The 18,086-nt window shown below is 44.7% G+C and overlaps 2 protein-coding genes across 2 annotated transcripts in view; one reads left to right on the top strand and one right to left on the bottom strand.

Annotated features, from left to right (window-relative positions):
- DELE1 (DAP3 binding cell death enhancer 1) overlaps positions 1-18,086 on the top strand; it is a 115,966-nt gene that overhangs the window by 85,439 nt on the left and 12,441 nt on the right. The gene's annotated exons all lie outside the window — the stretch shown is intronic.
- Positions 1,550-3,556, bottom strand: LOC142021354 (plasma membrane calcium-transporting ATPase 1-like). Its single transcript, XM_075010063.1, has 2 exons — positions 3,361-3,556; positions 1,550-2,475 (listed from the first exon to the last, which is right to left on the bottom strand). The coding sequence occupies exons 1-2, from the start codon at positions 3,554-3,556 to the stop codon at positions 1,550-1,552; spliced, it is 1,122 nt and encodes a 373-aa protein (XP_074866164.1).

Here is an 18,086-nt window from a genome sequence, read left to right as displayed (position 1 = left end):
TCCTATTGAATTCTGAACAAAACTAATTATTCTATACTGTTCTTAAGCCTGAACAACATTAAGCAATGTACTCAAATCCATTCATGCTGTGCAGTGAAGTCATTTCAAAGCTCCAAGATTAGTTCTCTTGTATGTGCTGAATGCCTCAGGGAAAAGAGCAAGAGGGGCATGCCGCACCTTGCGTTTCACATCCTGGGGATGTCTGGAGTAACTGCTTCCTGCATTTCATGGTGCTCCAGGGCACCTTCCCTTTTACCAGTGATGTTCCACTCAACAGGGACCACTGCTGGCCTAGAAAGGGCCAGCTTGCTATGGAACTTGAGTTGGATTTGGTCTAAGCTTGCAAAATGAGTAAAAATGTGTCCCACACTGCATAGAGTCCAGAGTCTTGGGCTTGCTTGGCATGGGCTTTAGTATAGCAGATTATGGAATGCTCCCTAAAATGTTTTGATTTTGAATATTCTGTGAAATATGTATTGTGAATAACATTTCAGATAACACATTATTATAAAAGCACTGCTCCTGAGTCCCATCCTTCAGCAGGACAGAAGTCAAGCTTCAATGTAACTTACAAGGACATTGGGTAGAGCTGACAATCTAAAGGGCACCTTGCCCAAAGAAAATATACCATTGAGTTCACAGATATGTCCAATGCCCTTCTTGCCTGGGTTACTGGGGGAATTCATTTCAGATTTCTACAGCTGCTGGATATTTTTAAAAGCAGTGACTGGCTTCCTTTCAGTACTACAAATATTAATTAGAACAAAGGGTCCTCAGTTATTCACTAGGCCCAGGTAAAGGAGCCAAGCAAGCATCTCCCACATCATTTCAATACGTGTTCTATAGCAAACTCTCTTAGGTTCTTGAAAAGTGTCCAGCACCATACAGCACTGCTCTTGAGTTCACAAAGCACAAGCATTGCCCATTCTGAAGCATTAGCTCTAGCAACTTATCTCCAGAATTTCTCATGTACGCTGAAAACAGAATTGAGTTTTGTTTCAATATAACCCCCTTCTTCAGAAGGTACAGCATTACCTAAATAACTTTTTCTCTTCGACTTACATAGAAAGAAGTTTGCCTTCCAAAAACAGGATCAAAATTAAAAGAATCTATGGACATTGTAAAAAGATCTTTCTTTTATAAAATAGTCATTTTAGCAGCTGATGCCAGAAATTAGAGTTAATAGATCAAAGACCTCCTCACCCGTTTCCCTCGAAAAAAGCCAAATTATACACTCAAGATAAGCATATGCAATGTTAATATGACCCATTTTTGGATAAATCTAGGATCAACCTTTTTAGGTTGACATTGTTTGTCTATATGAATTAATTTCCCCATTCTCAAAAAAAAAAAAGAAACCCTCAGACCTCTCAGAAAGCAATTTAATCAACAAATCTCCATTCACACCTGTGTGCTTTCCTTTTGCAGTTCAAGCCAAAACAATTGTTATCATTCTGTGAAAAAAATTCCATTTATTTCTTAATGCAGTGAATTTAGCCCAGTAATATTTTGAGTGATTTTTCAATAATGGGAAGGTAGAACATAAAATTTATTGCTTAGATTCTCTTAAACTGCGAACCGAACTTTGTGTTTGTGGTTTTTCTAACTCTTCATAAAATGAAGCACTAAATGCTTTCACCACTTGGCTCTGAGCTTGAATTCTGTTCATCCCCCTAAACCACAAGATCTGACCATGACGTAATTCTCTTTCAGCATGGTCAATCTCTCCTGCACCTTCAGCTATTTCGTCCTCAAGAATTTCTTCCTTTGGTGGTCCAGGACCAAGTTCTGTCAAAAACATCAAATAGCTATTTGGAATTGTCATTATCAGCTGGCCCCACAGTAATGTTCCTATCCCTAGGAAAAGTGACCATAGCCACTGTTCTACTGTAAGCTCAGTACAATTAAAGGGCTTCCCACCAACTTCTACTATAATTATCTGTACAATTAATGTACCAGCATTGATAGCACAAAAGGTTGGATTACTGAATATTCCCTCAAACACATTCCTTTCACCATGAACCTTTCGGGCATTGATTTCATTACAAATCTGCATCAACACAAAAGTATTAAATACAATTGTGTAATGCATCGAGGGTGGGGAATGTAGAGGAGCATTTCTTCCACTGTCAATATCAAAAAGTTTTTCACCAGTAAAAACAAGTGTAAAGATGACCACAAGCTGATAGAATGACTGACCCAAAATATTTTTCATCATTGTGCGGGAGATTAGGGGTTTATTTCTCCCATAAGGGTTCCGTAGCAAGAGAGACTCAGTTGGCTTTTCTGTAGCTAAGGCAAGAGAAGCAAATGTGTCCATGATGAGGTTCACCCACAGCATCTGCACTGTTTTCAGTGGTGAATCTTGTGTAACACATGCTCCTGTGAATGCAACAATTACTGCTACTACATTGACTGTCAGCTGGAACTGCAGGAATTTGGAGATACTGTCATATACGTTTCTGCCCCACATAACTGCTTTAACAATGCTTGTGAAATTGTCATCTGTGAGAATAATATCTGATGCTTCTTTAGCTACATCTGTTCCAGCAATGCCCATAGCAAACCCAACATCTGCTTCCTTCAGTGCTGGGGCATCATTAGTTCCATCACCAGTTACTGCTACAACTTGTCTCTGTTCTGAAAGAGTGCTATTGATTATACCTTTTACTAAGGTGTGCTTGTCAGAAGGGGAGGCTCTTGCAAGCACTCGAAGTTTTGGCCATATCTTATCTAGCAGCTCTTGTTTAATCTCTCCTTTTTCATTACGTATCAGTCTGTTGAACTCTTTCCCCTCTAAGCAAAGGAAGGTTTCCCCAGGACGCAAAATACTGCATTTCAAAGCAATTGTGCGTGCAGTATTAATGTTGTCACCAGTAATTATACGCACTGTGATGCCAGCATTCTGGCATTTTGTTATTGCATCAGGAACCTCAGGCCTCAATGGATCTTCAATGCCAACAATTGCAACACATGTGAGTTCCATGACAATATGTTTTTCATTATCCCATTCTGGTTCAGGCTGCCCAGCTGGGAACTCTTTGACTGCTAGGCATATAGTTCTGAGTCCATCAGAAGCCATAGGTTCAACCACATTTTTTACCATATCATCATTGTCCTTTGAGTTAAATGGTTGAGGTTCACCAGCAGCATTCAAAATTTTGTTGCATTTTTTAAGTACTATCTCAGCAGCACCCTTTGTGAACATCTGGTAACTACCGTCAGCATTTTTCAATACCGTACTCATAGACTGTCTATCAGAGTTGAAGGTGTATACTTTAAACAGCTTTTCTTCCGGTATTTGATTTCTTACAGCTTGATAATCCTGTTTTAAATCCAGAAGAAATCCCAGCAAGGCACATTCAGTTTTATTACCAACCTGATATGGCAAGCCATTTTCTGTTTCAGGAGGCAATATTGTAGAAGTGTAAGCACAATTTACAGAAATGCCTGTTAAAAGAGAGCTCAGAGTAGTCTGAGGAATTGATTGAGGTGCAGGAATAATTTTATGATGCATTTCGCCAATGAAAGCCTGAACTACTGTCATTCTGTTCATGGTTAATGTTCCAGTTTTATCTGTGCAAATGGCTGTTGCATTGCCCATTGTTTCACAAGCATCCAAATGCCGCACTAGGTTATTATCTTTCATCATTTCCTTTACGGAGTAAGCGAGTGAGATAGTGACAGCAAGTGGAAGACCTTCTGGCACAGCCACCACTAAGATTGTAACTCCAGTAATGAAGAACTTCACAAAATATTTCATATAAACTGGGATGCATTGAGCAGTCCAACTATGCTTTTGAATTAAGAATGTTTTAATTAAAAAATAAACTACAAGGACAACCACTGTGATTAGAGACATTGCCAACCCTGCTTTGCCAATCTGAACAGCTAATCTGGTAAGTTTCCCTTGTAGAATTGATTTTTCCTTTTTTGGCAGATTTGATTGTCTGTTGGCTGTCTCTTCTTCAATAGTACTTCCTTCACTAGTTCCAGGCCGCATTTCTGCAACTGCATAATTCTGAGCTTTTGCTTTGTTGCTGTTCTCAAGGTCACCATCTTGTTTTTTCTTTTTCTTTTGCACTTTCTCCTTCTCTAATTCTCCTCCCACCCCAAGCAAAGTGAGGATAATTCCCGTCTGTGAGTTTACACCAACTGCAGTAATTACCATTCTTCCAGAACCTTCCATCACATGGGTACCAGCAAGTAGCATAGGATCTCCCCTCAAAGTCTTCTTAACATGACCTGACTCTCCTGTCAGTGAACTCTCATCCATTTTGAGGTCATTCCCTTGGAGAAGCACACCATCAGCTGGTAGCAGATCCCCATATTTGAGAAGCACAATATCCCCAACTACTATGTCAGTAATGGGTATTTGGATGACTTGACCATCTCTGATAACAGCAAACTTCTGTTCTTTTTCAATGTGATGCTGTAGCCCCCTAAATTGTTTCTCCTTACTCCAGTCATTGAAAGCTGTTGCTAATACTACACAAGCTACTGAGAAAAGAATTGCAGTTCCTTCAATCCAAGCCATCTCACTATCACGCTGTTCAGTATCCACATGGTTGTCTACACATTCTTTACTATGTCCTTGTGTAGGTGCATAAAAAGAAAGTCCCAGTGATACAATGGCTGCAATTTCTAATATAATTAATGTTACATCCTGTAATGCTTCCCATATCAGCTGAAGAAATGATTTAGGTTTTTTAGGGGGTATCACGTTCTTCCCAAAAACTGCTTGCCTTCTGACTATATCTGATGGGTGCCCTTTTATCCCTTCTTGTGGTGATGTTCTGAGCCCTGTGCAGAGTCCAAAGATATCTCCATAACTTGCTTTTATTTTTTTCAGAGCATCCACAGATCGTAGCTCCATCAGGGCACACAGCTCTGCCAGGGTCACCTCAAAATCTTCTGATTCATGGTGATTTTCCCTGGCCAGCACTGTCACATCCTGTGCAGATGGATTTCTAGACATGTTCTCGCTTTCCTATAACAACACAAAGACCTTTAAAAGGGAGAAGACTGAGTCCAACAGTTGCCCTACACATTTCCTTAAATTTAAATATTTAAGAGAGAAACAAATTCCTTTATCTGAATATAGAGAGAGTCATTGGATCTGAGAAAAGACACAGATCTTAATGCTGCTGCTGAAGCTCCTCTCCTCTGGGGAAGTACCCTATTACTGAGCGATGAAGACAGGGCATAAGGAGACAAAAACAGCTTGAGGATTTGTCCTTCAGAAACAGAGCCCTTCTAATTCTATGTTGAAATGGGATGTGAGCCTCCCAGCCTACATAGAAAGATGCACACTAGCAGGGCTAAAAACAGCCATGAGAAAGTTGTGGCTCAGGCTGGAGTGTAGACTCTCAAGGTTGCAGGGGCTGGATGGGCTCAAGAGTCCATGCTCCAGCCCAAGCTGCAATGTCCGCATGGGTATTTTGACTATGCTATCTTGAGCCTGGGTTGCACAAAGCTGTTACCCAGGCTGGGAGACTTGCTCCAAACTACAGTGTAGACCTGGAATGGGGAATAATTTTTGATGGGGGAAAGTTCTCCAAGATTTTGATAAGTGGTCAAAGGCTACACTTTTCTAGGGAGGGGAGGCGGGATTTGGGATGGAGATTGGAAGCAGAAGGGCACTCAGGGTAGGGGACTGGGATGCAGGATAGGGTGTGGTAACTGAGAGGGAGTTTGGGTGAAAGAAGGGGTTGTGACCTAACACACAGTATTGGGGTGCAGGAGAGGATTCTGGCCGAAAGGAGGAGTATAAAAGAGGATGCAGGGTCTGGGAGGGAGGTGAGGCCGACTCTGGCCTGGAAGTGTTTATCTAAGCAGCTCCCTGCTAGTAGCCCCAACCCAACAGCTGTTCCAGGTGGCTCTCTGTGCTGGGGAAAAGGACTTTGCACACTCCCTCACCCCCTACCCCTGCAGCAAAATCTCTGCTCCTCTAGGTTATGTCTACATGGTGCCCTAACATCAAAATAAGCTATTCAATTTGCACTACCGCAGTATCTTGAAATAGGACCAGCCATGTAGACGTAGGCCTATTGTCCAGAAACTGAACAATGGGAGCTGAGAAATTGTGCAACACTGCCCCTGTCCCAGCAAAATCTCTCCGCTCCCATTCACCAGTTTCCAGACAATCAGAGCTGAGACATTTTGCAGGGGATGGGGGCAGTACATGATGCTCTCCCCATTCTGCAGTACAGAAAGCAACAGGGAGCAGCCAGCTGCTTTGAGTAGCACTGCTCCCTGGCACAGGGTCAGGCCAAGGTCAAGATTAAAAGGCTTGGTTAGCTGGATCCAGCCTGTGGGCTGTATCTTGTCTGCCCCTGTTCTAGACAGCTAGATGCTGTGGTGCACTCATTCTCTCCACACTGCAGTCAGGGTCAAGCTGCATGTTCCTTCCTGGACCAGCATAATTCAGATTCATTGATGCACAGTGCTCTTATGAAAAGAGGTTGAGAGGGGGGAACTGGGATGATGCACAGGAGAGAGGTCTGGAGGCTGAGAAGACATCACAGAAGATGGACACTGGAGACATCAACGGAAGAATCATAGAATCATAGAATAGTAGGACTGGAAGGGATCTCGAGAGGCCATCGAGTCCAGCCCCCTGCGCCTACGGCAGGACCAAGCACTTTCTAGACCATCCCTGAAAGCCATCTAGCCAACCTCTTCTTAAATATCTCCAGTGATGGAGATTCTACCACCTCCCTTGGCAATTCCTTCCAGTGTTTGATCACCCTGACAGTTAGGAACTTTTTCCTAATGTCCAACCTGAACCTCCCCTGCTGCAATTTAAGTCCATTGCCTCTTGTTCTATCCTCAGAAGCAAGGAAGAACAAGTTCCCTCCTTCTGCCTTATGACACCCTTTTAGATACCCGAAAACTGCTATCATGTCCCCCCTCAATTTTCTCTTTTCCAAACTAAACAAGCCCAATTCTTTCAGCCTTTCTTCATAGGTCATGTTCTCTAGACCTTCGATCATTCTCGTTGCTCTCCTCTGGACCCTCTCCAATTTCTCCACATCCTTCCTGAACTGCGGTGCCCAGAACTGGACACAATACTCCAGCTGAGGCCTAACCAGCGCAGAGTAGAGCGGGAGAATGACTTCTCGTGTCTTGTTTACAACACACCTGTTAATGCATCCTAGAATCATGTTTGCTTTTTTTGCAACAGCATCACACTGTTGACTCATATTTAACTTGTGGTCCACTATAACCCCTAGATCCCTTTCTGAAGTACTTATTTCTAGGCAGTCCTTTCCCATTCTGTATGTGTGACACTGATTGTTCCTTCCCAAGTGGAGCACTTTGCATTTGTCCTTATTAAACTTCATCCTGTTTACCTCAGCCCACTTCTCCAGTTTATCCAGATCCTTTTGAATTATAACCCTATCCTCCAAAGAAGTTGCAACCCCTCCCAGCTTGGTATCATCTGCAAACTTAATAAGTGTACTTTCTATGTCAATATCTAAATCGTTAATGAAGATATTGAACAGAACTGGTCCTCAAACAGACCCCTGCAGAACCCCACTAGTTATACTTTTCCAGCAGGATTGAAAGCCATTAATAACTACTCTCTGGGTACAGTTATCCAGCCAGTTGTTCACCCACCTTATAGTAGCCCCATCTAAGTTGTATTTGTGTAGTTTATTGATAAGTATATTATGTGAGACCGTGTCAAATGCTTTACCGAAGTCTAGGTATATCACATCCACCGCTTCTCCCTTATCCGCAAGGCTCGTTATTCTATCAAAGAAAGCTATTAGATTGGTTTGAAATGATCTGTTTTTTAACAAAACCATGCTGGCTGTTCCCTAGCACCTTACCACCTTCCAATTGCTTGCAGATGATTTCTTTAATGACCTGCTCCATTATCTTTCCTGGCACAGAAGTTAAGCTGACTGGCCTGTAGTTTCCCAGGTTATTCTTGTTCCCCTTTTTATAAATGGGTATTATATTTGCCCTTTTCCAGTCTTCTGGAATCTCTCCCATCTTCCACGATTTTCCAAAATGATTGCTAAAGGCTCAGATACCTCTTCTATCAGCTCCTTGAGGATTCTAGGATGCATTTCATCAGGCCCTGGTGATTTGCAGGCATCTAATTTTTCTAAGTAAATTTTAATTTGTTCTTTTCCTATTTCAACTTCTAAACCTACCCCTTTTTCACTAGCATTCTCTATGTCAGGCATTCCTTCAGATTTCTCAGTAAAGACCGAAACAAAGAAATCATTAAACATCTCTGCCATTTCCAAATTCCCTGTTACTGTTTCTCCCTTGTCACTGACCAATGGCCCTACCCTCTCCTTGGTCTTCCTCTGAAGCAGCAGCATGCAGGACTCAACTGTCTCCCACCTCTCTTAGCTTCTAGCTCCTCAGGACATCAGTAGTCCAGGCAGCACATTGTCGCAAACCATGATAACACCAGGGCAACATGTGCACCAGAGCACAGACCCACTCCCAATGTTCATATTATTTGAGAAGGAGCGCCTTCCTTTAGTTCTGGAAAAGAAATTTAAGGCAGTTTTTATGTGTGTGGATGTGTGACTTAGCATGTGCATATGCAGGGAGGGCCATTTTAGTTTGGGGAGAAGCAATATTTCCATGCAAAAACTGGCATTAAAAGATTATTGGTCAAGAGGAACAACCTGAGGCTTGCTGGTCCAATGTCCTGTGAATCCTTATTATACACTCAGGACATTGCAAAGACTGTTTCCTCAGCATGACCCCAAAGATTACTCCTGGGGGACTTTTGCATGCAGAATTTCCTTTTTCCCTTGCATTGCAAAGACTGTTTCCTCAGCATGACCCCAAAGATTACTCCTGGGGGACTTGTGCATGCAGAATTTCCTTTTTCCCTTGCACAGACATGGACTGCAGAGCTGCTGGCCTCTACTAAGATCTGCTGGACCTGGAAGAACCCAACTTGCAAATAAAAGGCACTGCCAAGGGATGGGAGGGAGGTGGAGGGTTCCTAGCAGGTGTAGTTCTCTGCACATCCTGAACAAAGTAGGTTGTGTGCACGAAATGCCACACAAGCCTGGGACCAGTGTTCCCTGTAAGCTGTGTGCTTGGAAGACCACTCAGGAGAGAGACAAATGGTGCCATGCAGATTGACAGAGCACCCACAGCAGACAGCATGTGTTTCTGTTGGTGTTGCACACCCATACATGCCTCAGTGCACATAATAAAATATGTTCCATATGTTGATGGAAAAAAAAGAGAGAGAGAGAGAGAACATTGTCTGGGACCTAGGTTGTTTCTCCCTCTAGATTCCTGGCCTCTGGTGGGGGATTTAGTGGGTGTGGGTATATGTGCTAGGGTGGTCCACAGCTGTGCTCTAGGGTAAGGGGTGCATGTGTATGGTATGGAGGGAGTGCCCTGAGGCTGGGCTCTGGAGTGTGTCGGGAGAGGGCAGAAAACAGGGACCGGGTCATGATAGGGATCTCTTTACTCCTAAAGGAAATTTTGTGCATCTGTATTTTTACAGACATATTTGCTGATAGGTATTTTGAAATAAATTACCAAAATAACTGCAAATGGCATATATATACAGTTGTTTTGAAATATATATATATATTTGTGCAGAGGTTTGCTGAATTTTAAAATGGTGTATGAAGCATTTTTAGTTTTTGGCACAGACTTCTCCCAGGAAGAAGGGATGCTGTGAGGCCTGCACAGTGGAGCCCTGCCTCTCCGCTACACTGGCTCATGCAGTAGGCCTGGTGCACCAGCCGGCACAAGGAAGGACTGTGAATCTTGAAGAACAATTTGGGTAGGTCTACACTACACACCTTTTAGGAACATAGCTGTTTCCAGACAGTCATGTCACTAAAAGTAAGACAGTGTAAACAATGTTGGCACTTTTACCGATACAAATTTTCCATCTCCTCTACCAGAGGCCTTTGCTTTGTCCACAGAGGTGCAATCATGCCTACAAAGCACTGTTTGCACTAGCACTTGCCAGGGGAAAAGCTTTTGTCATTCGAGGCAGGGGGTGGGGAAAAGTAAGCATCTGTGAATGACAAAAGTTTTGTCACTCAATTACCAGTATCACAGAGGTAGTCATGTTAGTCTGTGCCACAGGACTTCTTGTTGTTCTCAATTGCCAGTGTAGACAAAACCTTTGTCTCCAAACTCTCCTTGTGCAGAGTGGTTCTGCAAATAGTACAGATCAGACCAAGAGCATTGAAGGCATCATAGGAAAAGCATTTAGCACTAAGATATTTATCCAAACAGAAGAGCACAGAATGGCTGCCATGGTACCACTGTCAACTAGAATCAAGACATCATTTATTAACTGTATGAAAATTAAATTAAATATAACCAACCCAACACTGAAGAAAAGGGAGAATCTAATTGATCATCCTCAACAAAGATATTCCTGCCTGTTTGCTGCTCTCCCCAATAGGTGGAGACTGCTGCAGCTGCTGAGAATCAAGATATGGGTCACTTCTAAGTACCCGTAAACCATGGTTTCCCAAACTGGGGGGGCATGAAGAAATTCCGGGAGGGTGCAAGGCAACCCAGCCTCCCCCACCCCACCCCCAGTTATTCCCTTCACCCGAAGAAAGAGCTGGCCCTTGCTTCCAGCTCTCAGCCCCTGCCATTTCACATGGGCAGCCTGGCACAGCCGCTATAAAAAACAGGCAGCTGGCAAAGGCCCACATGGAGCTCATTGCCTCCTGCAAAGGTGAGTTAGTGTGGGTTGCAGGGGAGGAGGAGGAGATGGTTAGATGAGGGGCTGGTGGTGCTTGGCTCTGGGGGAGGGTAGGGGCTCAGGCAGGCAGCTCACAGGTGGCTGGGGTGGCTGGCCCATGGTAAAAAAGAGGTGGTGGGGGCATGAGTGCTTCTCAAAAATCAAAAAGGGGGCATGATGCCAAAATGTTTGGGAACCACTACTGTAAGCTATTAAAGATGAAGAAAATGCATTCTGAATGCACAGTATTTCCACAGCCCCAGTGTATGGCTCCCAGGCATAGCTACAAAGCCCCAGAACTATTCACAACAGTAAGAACTACTAGCATCAGATATTTAGACATTTGCGCTAATTAAATGAATTAAAATAATAAATTATCAAGGAACCCCCAGGACCAGACTTAACAGCGATAATACAAGAAACAACAAATTGTTCTGTCTCCCAAAACCAAAGGTTCCCAGCAATACCAAAATTAAAATTTGAGATCCCAGAAAGTGGCATCAATGGGGAAATACAGCTGCTTCTGGAGGAGTGGGTCACAGAAAATTAATCTGGGTTCAGGCCCTCCACTGACTTGTGGCTTTTATGGAAGTTCAAAAAATAGTCCTGCAATTCAAGGGCACCTATTCTTCCAGTTACGCCCTGGATCTGAGAGACCACAGCTGGATCTACCCATTGAATCTGTCCTATGAATTATGGTGCCCCTTTCTTGTTCTCCTCTGCATTCAGAGGAATCCCAACTGATGGATCCAAGACTTTCTTATCCAAGATGGATCTGTTTTCAGAATGGTTGTAGCATGACTAACAATCTGTCTGGGAGTCAGACTAATTCAATGGGTTCTATTACAGGCTATAAGAGATCTAACTTCTTGAGTTCTAAGCATCCCACTTAAATTTTTTGTAGAATGCTGAGCCAACACTTACTAAAAGAAAGACATAGGTAAGTGGCTCATTTCACTCCTTTCTTGGGTGGAAGTGCTACATCAAGCAACCTTGGACAAGATATTCGAGATAGCACAGCTACCAGTGAGCAACATTTCTGAGAGGAAAGATGACTATTTCTTATGTTAGTCTATTTGGGTTTGGGCTGCAACCTGAGCTCATGGACCCTCCCACCTCCCTGTAATAAAATAGTCTATTCACCAAAGTCTCTTAGCCTGACTCAGCTGGCACTGCAAGCCACAGGTTTTTAACTGCAGCCTAAATATACCCAATGTGGCCTAGGCCTAGGATACGGAAAGAAAAAACAGGCTGAGACTTTACTTTAGACAAGGATGAAACAGAGAGGTAGATCTGTGAATCATCATCATAGACATGATAATTGAATTTGTGTTTGCAAATGCAATGACTCGGAGGTAAGATGTAGAGGCAGAAAGGGACCAAAGACAGAGTCCTATGAAACCCCAGAGAAAGTTGGAGAGTAGCTGAGGAGGCTCTATTAAGGATGCAGTGAAGTTGCATTAGGGAGGTAGGCAAAGAATGAAGTGAGAACTGATTTGCAAGTGAGGACAAGATTTCAAGAAGAGCATAGATGATGGTTCCAGTGGTGGCTTACCAGTCAAGGAGGATGAGAATGGAGTAGTGGTTCTATCTTTTAACTAGGAAATAATAAGTAGAAACTTTTGAAAAAGCAGTTTTAGTTCACTGCCAGGGTAGAAGCCAGCCTGGAAGAATTTAGGATGAAAATGAAGAAAAATAACTCCAAACAAGGATTATAGACAGAGTGTTCAGTGGGTTGACAGTTAAAAGGGAAATAAGATAAATTTGTACTTGACCAGCAAGTGACATTAGGCCTTTTTTTTTTTTTAAGCTGGGAGAGCCAAGAGCTTTTTAGCTTTGTGAGGGTAAAGATTCAGAGGCCAGAGAGAAGCTAAGGAAAAATAGAAGAGGGATGGGAGTAGGCACAAGGGTGGTCACAAGGAGGGAAAGGGATTCCAGAAAGTGCCCACCATGGTTCAGCCTGAAAGTGTCATCATGGCCTCACAGTGCCAATCATGGCACACCCTCACAGTGACCACGTGGCCTGAAGTACTCAGCATAGCCATGCCTGACTTTGTTCACACAGGCCAGACGGTGCCCTCATGGCCCAATCTGGCAGTGCCCAGCATGGCCCCACCAGTGCGCAAAATGTTTGACCTTGGCCAGCATGACCCAGCCTGATAGTACCCAGCATGGCCCAGCCTAACAGTGCCCAGCATACCCTGGCAGTGCTCAGTATGGCCTGGCCTGATAGTGTCCAGCAAAGTCCAGGTTCATATTGCTCAGAATGGCAGGATCCAGCATGGCATAGCCTGACAATTTTCAGCATACCTTGACAATGCTCAGCATGGCCTGGCCTGAGAGTGTCCAGTGTGGCTCAGCCTGACTGTGTTCATCATGGCATGACAGTGCTTGGCATGGCTCAAACTGACATTGCTCGGCATGGCCTGACAGTTCCCAGCATGGCCCAGGCTGTCAATGCCCACCAAGGCCCCACAATGCCCTCCATGGCCCAGCCTGGCAGGGCCCACCATGATCGTACAGTACCCACCATGGCCCAACATGAGAGTGCCCACCATGGCCTGACAATGCCCAATATGGCCCAGCCTGACAATGCACAGCATTTGCCAGCCTGACAGGGCCCAGTGCATCCCAGCCTGACCTTTTCTTGTGGCCTGGTCTTGCACTATCTAGCTTGGTCTGGCCTAACAATGCTTATTGTGGCCTGACCTATTCTAATAGTGCCCAGGCTGGCCTGATAGTTCTCAGCATGGCCTGATCTTGTAGTGTCCGATGTGGTTTGCGTGCTGTGCCTGGAATGGCCTACCTGTCAACTGTGGTCAGTAACTGAAGCACTGTTACTGTCTCTGTCACAGTCTGAGCAGCTCTAGCTACCAATCAGACCGGTGTGAGGGTGTGGCCTCCACAAGCCTGGATTCAGGGAATGGGTACAGCCAAGTCTGCAGAGCGGGAGGTGGAGCACTAGCTGTAACAACTTTGGGGTCTATTAATAAACAACCCAGTGAATGAGAAAGAAATAAAAGCTTTATTAAAAATAAACTAGAGAGCATCTGTGATGAGTTGACATGCAGAGCTACACCATGACACTAGCTTTCAGGGCACTCTTCTAAATTCTTATAATACTGTCCCTTATGAAGGAGCCTCTCTAAATTATAATCTTGCACAAACATATCTCCGCATCTTCCCTCCCAAACAGCCAACAACTTTCTAGTAACTCATATATTAAATTCTCAACTAGCTAATAAATTGACAAACTCCAATCTATATGCCCCAAGGTAACCATATAGAGCTAGTGAACAAGAGCAACTAAGTGGACTATTTTGGTGGAGTTCTGATGAGACTTTGAGTGGGGACTAGATACACTTAACATTCTTTGAACTTCTTTAAACTTAAGATCCAAAGTACCTGCTGATAAATATGAAATTTCAGCAAAGGAACAAGCTGCAGGAGTAAAAAGTGAGAGCAGCAGAAGCCCAGCAACAAAGTGGGGGCTGGGTCCTGGTCAGGGAGGAAGGACCTGGATCCCCCTACCCCATTCCCATTAACCCCAAAGAGGAGGGTTACAGCAGTTGCTATTGTCTCTCGCTGCTTGGCCACCCTTCCCTGCATAAAGGGGCATTGATACTGACTCTGTGACTGTGGCCACTAGGCCCAACTGCCCAGAAAGCAGGAAGTGTTATTACTGACTGTGTCTGCTGGGCCTCACTGCCCTGACGAAAGGGCGCATTGTTACTGATGCTGCATGCTAGGCCCTACTGCGTTGAATAAAGAGAGTGTTGTTACTAATTCTATCCACTAGGCCCCAGTGACCTCAGGGAAGGCAGTGTTATGACTGACTCCGGCCAGTAAGCCCCACTGCCCTGGAAGCAGGGAGCATTGTTGCTGACTCTGGCTACTAGGCCCCATTGCCCTGTGTGACAGGGTAAGTCTGGCAGGGGGGTGAGTACACGAGGGAAAAGCAGGCAAATAAGCAGAGTGAGACCAGCTGTAGAAGAACCTGCCCTAGGTTAATTGGGGCCAGCTGGTCCCACTTAAGACTGACTTTAAAAATCCCTTTGCCCAGTGGTAGAGGAGGGTAATAGATGTGATGTGGGTGGGGCTGTGCTCAATAAGGGCTAGAGATGAGTACTCAGCAGCAAGGGACAAAGGCCTGTGACCTTGAGATTTGGTGTAAGGCTGGAACAGACTGATCACACAGGGGGAGCTGATCCAGGATGGGGAATTTGCTGCTGCTGCTGCCACTAGCTGGAGGAGGTATGTGGGGGTTGTCTGGGGAAATAGCCCAGGCAGAAGTGCTGTGGTGTCCATGGCAAGGGGAGCCCCTCCCTACCAGTAGCAGCCCCACAGGGTCCCTGGGCTGGAACCTGGAATGAGTGGGTGGGGCCTGGGAGCCCCTGATCACCATTGTCCTCCCTCTAGTCTTAAGAAGCCCAATGTCATCCTGGCCAGGGGTCCAGTGGACTGAACAGAGGCCCAGGAATGAGGCTAGCCTTAACAGACCTGAAAGAAAGGAGTGGGGTTAGTGACTCTAGCCACTAGACCTTATTAGCCTGCAAGAAGGGTTGTATTTATTGACTGTGGCTGCTAGACTGGACTGCCTCACAGATAAGGTGTGGCTATTGGCTCTGGGTCACTGGAGCCAATATGCATGCAGAGTGGTGTAGCCTTTGAGAAGCCTAATGCCCTACCTCTGAGGTATGCACACCTTGATACCATCTTACTGCCATAGATGTTAGTTGCAGTGTTCTAGATTTTTTTTGTTCTTATTGCTGTCTTTAAAACTTCAGTTTCTATCCTAGCTTTACAAATGCTGGTCCATGGTTTCCCTACTTTCTTTTTAAAGTCAAATAGACCACCTCATCTTAATACAGATGGACCACTACACCCAGTCTGGAATGCTCTTTTCCTCCATGGAATGCTGCACCCACTTCTATAGTGTCTACTCCCCCATCTGGACTGTGAGCTGAGTTTGGTGGTGTCTCCTGCCACATCTGTCTAGTTGTGGGGTTTCTATTCCACTCTCTGGATTGCTTCACACATCTGGGGTGTCTCCTCCCCCATCTGGAGCACTTCATCCAGTTCTGTGATCTCTTCTCCCTTCTCTGGAATGCTGCATCTGCTTTAGAGTGTCTCTTCCAGTCTCTGGACTGCTGTATGTGCTTCTGATGTGTTTCCTCCCAGCTCTTTCTGCAACCACTTCTGGAGTTTCTCATCCCTTTCATGGAATGTGGAACTGCAGAATCCTGGTTAGGATGGCACTGAAAAGAACCAGAGTGTACAAGAAGCCTGGTGCTGGAGTAACCACTCACAGGTGGACTCAAACCTAGGACATCTGGAGCTTAGTTCACAAGCCTATACAGTTTGAGCTGAAAGCCAGTTGCCTCACTTAAGGCTGTAGAGGAGACTACTTCTCTATAAGTGGTTGAGGTGCTACTACATGGAACAATAGGTATTTGGCTTACACTGGAACTTTATTGGGATGAAACACTGAATTAAGGGCAAAGACAGTGAAGGGCTGTGGGGAATTGGAGCTGCAACAGAACTCGAATAAGCACACAGAAAACAGCTGATACTTGCAGGGTCCCTAGGATGGAACCAGATAGTAGTGGGCAGGCCTGCATGCTCTCTTGCTTCATGTTAACTGTGGGTGGCAGAGCTGTCTTTACCCATCTGCAGTTGCATAGGGCACCCAAAAGTCTGGGGACCTATTAGCAGAACATTAAATCAGTGAAAGAGCCATTCAAGTGGTAGTAAAGCCATTTAACAGGCATCTGCCAACCTCAGGTATATGCTGTCAGTTTCTAAACTTTCTAGGTTAGTCTATGGGACCTTAGTTTAAAACTTGTTTCAAATATTCCATTGTGTTGCTGAATATTATAAAATCACAACATTAAAAAAAAAATCCTCCCCCACTCCTGCCTCCAGCCACCATGTGGCTTAGGGGTACCAGTTTAATAGTACTGCATAGTCCCATAAATCCTAAGGACAGCCCTGGTGGGTGGGGGCACAGAAAGAAGCCTGGTTATTGAGGCTACACAGAGGAGGGAGCTCTGAGGCACTACTGTCTGAGAACGAAGAAATTGAGTGCAGATTCATGCACTCTAAGAGTGCTGTCACAAGAAGAGTAAACCCTGTGACACATACCATGACACTTCAGGAAACATTCAGGACTAGCTGCATCTCAGTTCTTCAAGCATGAAGATGAACTAAGGGACACAGTTGCCTTCATTATAGTAAGTTTTGTGCATGGGCTAGGGGATGGGCAGAAATAGATGTTGCTCTCTTTTGTTGTGGGTGGGTGCTAAGCATGCTCACATCACAATCCTGCTTTCATAAGAATGGTTGCTGATCCACAACAGGAAAACTTTTTTGCTGGGAAAGGCACCTAGTCAAGTTCTCTTCTGTACTTGAGTGCCTGTGAAAGAAGTGGGGACTGAGGTCAACTGTGCCATTATTAGATTGCCCAGACCCTTCTAACCTATTGAATTTTAGGCCAGGGATATCTTTGGCTAAGTTAGGGCTAAATGATGACCCAGAAGCCCACTTAGTTGAGTGGGTAGCCATGGCTGCAGCTTGGTAAAAAACACCCCTGGACTGCTCACCTGCCCCTTTCCTGTCTGGGGAACCTCAGGAGTCCTAACAGCTACTGAATGGCAATGTAGTGAGATTATCAGGCAGTGAAAGCTGCCATACTTGACCATCTTGAAGTATCCCCAGAGATGAGTGATCATGGTCCAGGATGGGTTGTAAGTCATTGATGGTGTTCTGGAGAAGTTTTAGCTGGGAGCTGTATGTGATGGCCAGTGGGGTTCTGTTGTTTTCCTTGTTGAGCCTGTCTTGTTGCAGGTGGATTCTGGGTACACATCTGGCTCTGTCAATCTGTTTCTTCACTTCCTTAGGTGGGTAATGTACTTTAGGAAAGCTTGTCAAAGGTCTTGTAGGTGTTTGACACTGCCTGAGGTATTGAAGTAAATGTGGTTGTACCTTAGTGCTTGGCTGTATACAGTGGATGGTGTGGTTTGCTGTAGATGGAAGCATAGCAGTCTGATTTCCAGTACAGGGTGGTGTTCATGGGACCAGCACTTATTTGCCCTGTAGTGTCCAGGAAGTGGATCTCTTGTCTGGCCTGCAAGTGGGTTTCAAACAGAATGAATTACCAGTGGCTTTCAAAAGGAAGCAGAATTTGCATTGTTTGGTGAATGGTGTGGAGGCGTTAAGTCAGGAAAGCTATTCTTATCCTTGCTCCTACCATGGTTAAGCTTGCTTCTGAACATATCCCTTCTGTCTGCTTTTGCAATTTTTCCCTTGTTATGTCCTCTTGCTTGGCTAAACTCTACATGCTCCTGCTCCTTTGTTCTCCTTTCTGGCCAGAACACTT

This window comes from Carettochelys insculpta, chromosome 15 (assembly GCF_033958435.1).
Source record: "Carettochelys insculpta isolate YL-2023 chromosome 15, ASM3395843v1, whole genome shotgun sequence".
Taxonomy (NCBI): domain Eukaryota; kingdom Metazoa; phylum Chordata; order Testudines; family Carettochelyidae; genus Carettochelys; species Carettochelys insculpta.
Note: the sequence above shows the minus strand (reverse complement) of the source record. Positions and strands in the feature narration are given on the sequence as shown.